Source organism: Cervus canadensis, chromosome 21 (genome assembly GCF_019320065.1).
Source record: "Cervus canadensis isolate Bull #8, Minnesota chromosome 21, ASM1932006v1, whole genome shotgun sequence".
Lineage (NCBI taxonomy): Eukaryota > Metazoa > Chordata > Mammalia > Artiodactyla > Cervidae > Cervus > Cervus canadensis.
This window is the reverse complement of record NC_057406.1, coordinates 17,494,110-17,502,418: the sequence shown is the minus strand read 5'-3', so window position 1 is coordinate 17,502,418 and position 8,309 is coordinate 17,494,110. Positions and strand designations below refer to the sequence as shown.

The 8,309-nt window shown below is 39.2% G+C and overlaps 1 protein-coding gene across 1 annotated transcript in view; it reads left to right on the top strand.

Annotated features, from left to right (window-relative positions):
• The window catches only part of LOC122423128, a 168,744-nt gene that overhangs the window by 112,993 nt on the left and 47,442 nt on the right, over nucleotides 1-8,309 (top strand). The window contains exon 26 of the mRNA XM_043439908.1: nucleotides 1,919-2,295. Within this exon, the coding sequence (XP_043295843.1) occupies nucleotides 1,919-2,295 (377 nt within the window). The remainder of the gene's footprint in view (nucleotides 1-1,918; nucleotides 2,296-8,309) is intronic.

The following is an 8,309-nucleotide window of genomic DNA, read 5'->3' as shown; positions in this document are numbered from 1 at the left end:
TTTTTTGTGGCATCTTTGTCTGGTTTTGGTATTAGGGTGATGGTGGCCTCATAGAATGAGTTTGGAAGTTTACCTTCATCTGCAATTTTCTGGAAGAGTTTGAGTAAGATAGGTGTTAGCTCTTCTCTAAATTTTTGGTAGAATTCAGCTGTGAAGCCATCTGGTCCTGGGCTTTTGTTTGCTGGAAGATTTTTGATTACAGTTTCAATTTCCTTGCTTGTGATGGGTCTGTTAAGATCTTCTATTTCTTCCCGGTTCAGTTTTGGAAAGTTATACTTTTCTAAGAATCATTCTTTAGATTTTTAACATATCTAGTCTATGTTGAGTCCACAGATGTCTAATATCTTTGCTTTCTCTGCTTTTTCTTTATTTTTACTTTTCAGCTATTCAAGTTATATCTATTAGGACCATTGGTTTCCTGTGAATTCCCCCTTTCATCATGAAAGTAGAAAATTTTATGTTTTATCCTTTGCACATCATTTGCTTAAAGTGAAATACTACTAGACATTATTTAATTTTTATTTGCATCACATTTTATATGTTAAAGGCAGAATAATGTAGTTGTTCAGTTGCTAAGTCATGTCTGACTCTTTATGATGTCATGAACAGAAGCATGACAGGCTTCCTTGTCCTTCACTATCTCCCAGAGTTTGCTCAAAGTTGCCTTTTCAAGTGTGTCCATGGAATTCTCTAGGCTAGAGTACTGGAGTGGGTAGCCATTTCATTTTCCAGGGGATCTTCCCGACCTAGAGATTGAACCCTGGTCTCCTGCATTGCAGGTGGATTCTTTACTGTCTGAGCCACCAGGGAAGCCTGAATAACACAGTACGTCTGTAAATAGTTTGTTCAAGTGCTTTCAGAGCAGGCATATAACCTACTTCTGCTGTGTACAGGGTCATAAATACATGATATTTCTCCCCTTGAGAGGAAATAAGTACAAATTTTGAATAATGTTGATTCTTGACATGAGGTCCAAGGAGAGATTATATTTATTTGGAGAAGAAGCAACATTTTATGATTCTCAGTAGTGTCTGGTCAGTGCCAGTCAATATCACCTGGCATTGTTTCACTTACCAGTTTGCTTGATCTACTCAAAGTTATCCCTTTCTTTGAAACCAAGGTTTTCCTGGTGGCTCAGACAGTAAAAAATCTGCTTGCAATCAGGAGACCCTGGTTTGATCCCTGGGTTGAGAAGATCCCCTGGAGAAGGAAATGGGTACCCACTCTAGTTTTCTTTCCTGGGAAATCCCATGGAGAGAAGAACTTGGTGGCCTACAACTACTGGGTCAGAAAGAGCCAGACATGACTGAGCGACTAACACTTTCACATCCAGAACTTCGAAACTTAGAACCATAAGTGAAATATTCTGCAGTAAACCATGGCATCTCAAGGTCCATTTGTTTTCTGGTTCTGTGTGACTGTACCAAGGAGAGCAATTCTAATGCTAGAGGATTCACGGCTGCTTCAGGAGGCTTCTGATGAGGCCAGTTCCTGACTCCACTTCCTTTAGTCTAATCCCTTTAACTCTCAGGTCAAGGGCACCAAAGTGTGTCTGGCTTATAGGGAATCCATCTAACTGCCAGCCCATTCCTGTGATCCGAACTCATTTAACTCTCGGAGTAGCAAACCTAACATTTCCTGTATATCTTTGTCAGATGCTATGCAGAACTCTACAAATCCAAGGTTAACACTTATAGCACCTGTGTACCACATTCTGTCTTACACTCCACTCTAGAATATTTTCAACCTAATATTTCGGTTTTTTCTTTCTTTCTTTCTTTTTTCTTTTTTTTTTTCCAAATTTTCAACCTTATTAGTCTCTCCCCCTGATATAAGGCCCCAGACCCAGGTGCTGCCTAGTTCAATGACTCTGTGTCTGAACAAGCAAGCTCTGCAACCTCAGAGGAGGGTCCCACAGCACCAGAAGACCCTTCATATTCCCTCTGTCAACGCCCTATTGTCCCATTTCTCTCTCCTCAGACAGCAGACAGCTCCGCCTGGTGGACGGGGGTGCTCGCTGCGCCGGGAGAGTGGAGATCCTTGACCAGGGCTCCTGGGGCACCATCTGTGATGATGACTGGGACCTGGACGATGCCCACGTGGTGTGCAGGCAGCTGGGCTGTGGAGAAGCCCTCAGTGCCGTGGGGTCTGCTCACTTCGGGGCAGGATCAGGGTGCATCTGGATGGATGACGTGAACTGTGGAGGAAATGAGTCCCAAGTGTGGAAGTGCCCTGCCAGGGGCTGGGGGCGGCACAACTGTGGTCATCATAAGGACGCAGGAGTCATCTGCTCAGGTACAGTCAGTGCAGTGTCTAATGGTTGAGAGATTGGAAAGTTCCAAGAAAGAGGGTGAACGGACAGCCCAAGAGTAGAAGGCAGGTTTGGTTTTCCAGGAAGATTCTTTGATTTTTGTGGATCTCTGAGAGGCAAAATACCACATTTACCAAAGATATATCCAACACCTCAGGCCACACAGTGCTCTGTTCCAATCAAAACAGTAGGAGCTCAGAGTAATGGTTGAGGAGCCAGAAGGGTCCAGGGACACGTGGGACTGAAGGTCAAAGGCCCTGAGAGTTGGTCTGGAGGTGGATGCATCAGGGCTACAGGGAGAAGAGAGGGGGCCGAGTTGGTCAGAGGGAGAGAAATAAGGATGTGATCAAGATCAAAGGTGATGAAAACCACCAGTCACTCGTGCTCTCTAGCTTCCCTGGACAAAAATCAAACAGCTTCCCTGGACAAAAATCAAACCCCAAAGCTATAATAATGGGAGGAGACATTTCCTCTGGACCAAAGAGCCTTAAGCAGAAGCTGAGACCAGGGCCCTCCCAAGCTCAGGTACAAGTGCAAAAAGAGTACTTTCCTGAAGTAAGTGAAGGTAAGTGAAATTTCTGTATAAATGAGTTCAAAGCCAAGGAAACCCTGACTGACATGGCTGAACTGCTGGGTCATTAAAACTTCACGTTTCAATAACAATACCAGTTTTGGACAGATATTACAATGTCCTTACCAAATCATAGACTAGTGAAAGGATTCCTGTCACATCACAGAGGAAAACAAGTTTAGATAAATGAAGTGTGGGGTCATGTTAGACAACATGCAAAATAAATATTAAAGACAAGCTCTAGAATGTGGTATTCACAAGCAACTCTATTTTTCAAAGAAAATGACTAATTCATTTTTCCCTTCAGTGTCTTGTACTTCACTTCTGCTGTGTATTTATTTAACCATTATAAATTTTATTTTGGATGTTGATAGCAAGTGGGATTTGATTTTATTCTTTTTAAGTCTATCCCTAAGTTTTTCAGCTTATTACTTGTTCAAAGTATTTCTTCTCCAAATATTTTTTTAATCATTTATTTATTTTACTTTACAACATTGTATTGGTTTTGCCATACATTGACTTGAATCCACCATGGGTGTACATGTGTTCCTCATTCCGAACACCCCTCCCAACTCCCTCCCCATCCCATCACTCTGGGTCATCCCAGTGCACGAGCCCTGAGCATCCTGTATCATGCATCGAACCTGGACTGGTGATTCATTTCACATATGATAATTTACATGTTTCAATGCCATTCTCCCATATCATCCTGCCCTTGCCCTCTCCCACAGAGTCTAAAAGACTGTTCAGTACATCCGTGTCTCTCTTGCTGTCTTGCATATGGGGTTATCGTTACCATCTTTCTAAATTCCATATATATGTGTTAGTATACTGTATTGGTATTTTTATTTCTGGCTTACTTCACTCTGTATAATAGGCTCCAGTTTCATCTACCTCATTAGAACTGATTCAAATGTATTCTTTTTAATGGCTGAGTAATATTCCATTGCATATATGTACCACAGCTTTCTTATCCATTCACCTGCTCTTGGGCATCTAGGTTGCTTCCATGCCCTGGCTATTATAAACAGTGCTGTGATGAACATTGGGGTACACGTGTCTCTTTCAATTCTGGTTTCCTCAGTGTGTACGCCCAGGAGTGGGATTGCTGGGTCATATGGCAGTTCCATTTCCAGTTTTTTAAGGAGTCTTCACACTATTCTCCATAGTGGCTGTATGTTTGCATTCCCACCAACAGTGTAAGAGGGTTCCCTTTTCTGTATACCCTCTCCAGCATTTATTGCTTGTAGACTTTTGGATAGCAGCCATTCTAACCGGTGTGAAGTGGTACCTCATTGTGGTTTTGATTTGCATTTCTCTGATAATGAGTGATGTTGAGCATCTTTTCATGTGTTTTTTAGCCATCTGTATGTCTTCTTTGGAGAAATGTCTGTTTAGTTCTTTGGCCCACTTTTTGTTTTTGTTTGTTTGTTTGTTTGTTTTTTCGTTCATTTTTATTAGTTGGAGGCTAATTTCTTTACAATATTGTAGTGGTTTTTGTCATACATTGACATGAATCAGCCATGGATTTACATGTATTCCCCATCCTGATCCCCCCTTCCACCTCCCTCCCCACCCGATTCCTCTGGTCTTCCCAGTGCACCAGGCCTGAGCTCTTGTCTCATGCATCCAACCTGGGCTCGTGATCTGTTTCACCCTAGATAATATACATGTTTCGATGCTGTTCTCTCAAAACATCCCACCCTCGCCTTCTCCCACAGAGTCCAGAAGTCTGTTCTGTACTTCTGTGTCTCTTTTTCTGTTTTGCATATAGGGTTATCATTACCATCTTTCTAATTTCCATATATGTGCATTAGGTTAGTATACTGTATTGGTCTTTATCTTTCTGGCTTACTTCACTCTGTATAATGGGCTCCAGTTTCATCGATCTCATTAGAACTGATTCAAATGTATTCTTTTTAATGACTGAGTAATATTCCATGGTGTATATGTACCACGGCTTCCTTATCCATTCATCTGCTGATGGGCATTTAGGTTGCTTCCATGTCCTGGCTATTATGAATAGTGCTGCGATGAACATTGGGGTGCATGTATCTCTTTCAGATCTGGTTTCCTCAGTGTGTATGCCCAGAAGTGGGATTGCTGGGTCATATGGCAGTTCTATTTCCAATTTTTTTAAGGAATCTCCACACTATTCTCCATAGTGGCTGTACTACTTTGCATTCCAGCAACAATGTAAGAGGGTTCCCTTTTCTCCACAGCCTCTCCAGCATTTATTGCTTGTAGACTTTTGGATAGCAGCCATCCTGACTGGTGTGTAATGGTACCTCATTGTGGTTTTGATTTGCATTTCTCTGATAATGAGTGATGTTGAGCATCTTTTCATGTGTTTGTTAGCCATCTGTATGTCTTCTTTGGAGAAATGTCTGTTTAGTTCTTTGGCCCATTTTTTGATTGGGTCATTTATTTTTCTGGAATTGAGCTGAAGGCATTGCTTGTATATTTCTGAGATTAATCTTTGTCCATTGCTTCATTTGCTGTTATTTTCTCCTATTCTGTAGGTTGTCTTTTAACTTTGCTTTTAGTTTCCTTTGTTGTGCAGAAGTTTTAATTTTAATTAGGTCCCATTTGTTTATTTTTGCTTTTATTGCCAATATTCTGGGAGGTGGGTCCTAGAGGATCCTGCTGTGGTTTATGTCGGAAAGTGTCTTGCCTATGTTCCCCTCTAGGAGTTTTATAGTTTCTGGTCTTACATTTAGATCTTTAATCCATTTTGAGTTTATTTTTGTGTATGGTGCTAGAAAGTGTTCTAGTTTCATTCTTTTACAAGTGGTTTACCAGTTTTCCCAGCACCACTTGTTGAAGAGATTGTCTTTTCTCCATTGTATATTCTTGCCTCCTTTGTCAAAGATAAGGTGTCCGAAGGTTCGTGGATTTATCTCTGGGCTTCCTATTCTGTTCCACTGATCTATATTTCTGTCTTTGTGCCCATACTACACTATCTTGATGACTGTGGCTTTATAGTAGAGACTGATGTCAGGCAGGTTGATTCCTCCAGTTACATTCTTCTCTCTCAAGATTGCTTTGACTATTTGAGGTTTTTTTGTATTTCCATACAAATTGTGAAATTATTTGTTCTAGTTCTCTAAAAAATACCATTGGTAACCTGATAGGGATTGCATTGAATCTATAGATTGCTTTGGGTAATATATCATTTTCACTATATTGATTCTTCCAATCCATGAACAAGGTATATTTCTCCGTCTATTTGTGTCCCCTTTGATTTCTTTCATTAGTGTTTTATAGTTTTCTATATGTAGGTCTTTTGTTTCTTTAGGTAGATTTATTCCTAAGTATTTTATTCTTTTCGTTGCAATGGTGAATGGAATTGTTTCCTTAATTTCTCTTTCTGTTTTCTCTTGTTAGTGTATAGGAATACAAGGGATTTCTGTGTGTTAATTTTATATCCTGCAACTTTACTATATTCATTGATTAGCTCTAGTAATTTTCTGGTAGAGTCTTTAGGGTTTTCTATGTAGAGGATCGTGTCATCTGCAAACAGTGAGAGTTTTACTTCTTCTTTTCCAATCTGAATTCTTTTATTTCTTTTTCTGCTCTGATTGCTGTGGCCAAAACTTCCAAAACTATGTTGAATAGTAGTGGTGAGATTGGGCACCCTTGTCCTTTTCCTGACTTTAGGGGAAATGCTTTCAATTTTTCACCATTGAGGATAATGTTTGCTGAGGGTTTGTCATATATAGCTTTTATTATGTTGAGGAGTGGTCCTTCTATTCCTGCTTTATGGAGGGTTTTTTTTTTTTAAATTTTTATCATGAATGGATGTTCAATTTTGTCAAAGGCTTTCTCTGCATCTATTGAGATAATCATATGTTTTTTATTTTTCAATTTGTTAATGTGGTGTATTACATTGATTGATTTGTGGATATTGAAGAATCCTTGCACCCCTGGGATAAAGCCCACTTGGTCATGATGTATGGTCTTTTTAATATGTTGTTGGATTCTGTTTGCTGGAATTTTGTTAAGGATTTTTGCATCTATGTTCATCAGTGATATTGGCCTATAGTTTTTCTTTTTTTGTGGCATGTTTGTCAGGTTTTGATATTAAGGTGATGGTGACCTCATAGAATGAGTTTGGAAGTTTACCCTCCTCTGCAATTTTCTGGAAGAGTTTGAGTAGGATAGGTGTTAGTTCTCTAAATTTTTGGTAGAATTCATCTGTGAAGCTCTCTGGTCCTGGGCTTTTGTTTGTTGGAAGATTTCTGATTATAGTTTCAATTTCTGTGCTTGTGATGGGTCTGCTGAGATGTTCTATTTCTTCCTGGTTCAATTTTGGAAAATTGTACTTTTCTAAGAGTTTGTCCATTTCTTCCAAGCTGTCTATTTTATTTGCATATAGATGCTGATAGTCTCTTATGATCCTTTATATTTCTATGTTAATTGTTGTGATCTCTCCATTTTCATTTCTAATTTTGTTGACTTGATTTTTCTCCCTTTGTTTCTTGATGAGTCTGGCTAATGGTTTCTCAATTTTATTTACCTTCTCAAAGAACCAGCTTTTGGTTTTGCTAATTTTTGCTATGGTCTCTTTTGCTTCTTTTGCATTTATTTCTGCCCTAATTTTTAAGATTTCTTTCCTTCTACTAACCCTGGGGCCCATAATTGCTTTCTTTTCAAGTTGCTTTAGGTGTAGAGTTAGGTTATTTATATGCCTTTTTTCTTGTTTCTTGAGGTATGCCTGTATTGCTATGAACCTTCCCCTTAGCACTGCTTTTTACAGTGTCCCATAAGTTTTGGGTTGTTGTGTTTTCATTTTCATTCGTTTCTATGCATATTTTGATTTCTTTTTTGATTTCTTCTGTGATTTGCTGGTTGTTCAGCAGGGTGTTGTTTAGCCTCCATATGTTGGAATTTTTAATAGTTTTTCTCCTGTAATTGACTAATCTTACTGATTGTGGTCAGAAAAGATATTTGGAATGATTTCAAATTTTTTGAATTTACCAAGGCTAGATTTATGGCCCAGGATGTGATATATCCTGGAGAAAGTTCCGTGTGCACTTAAGAAAAAGGTGAAATTGATTGTTTTGGGGTGAAATGTCCTATTTCTGTTTAGTTGATCTATCCATAGCTGTGAGTGGGGTATTAAAGTCTCCTACTATTATTGTGTTATTGTTAATTTCCCCTTTCATACTTGTTAGCATTTGTCTTACATATTGTGGTGCTCCTATGTTGGGTGCATATATATTTATGACTGTTATATCTTCTTCTTGGATTGATCCTTTGATCATTACGTAGTGTCCATCTTTGTCTCTTTTCACAGCCTTTGTTTTAAAGTCTATTTTATCTGATATGAGTATTGCTACTCCTGCTTTCTTTTGGTCTCTATTTGCATCGAATATCTTTTTCCAGCCCTTCACTTTCAGTCTGTATGTGTCCCTTGTTTTGAGG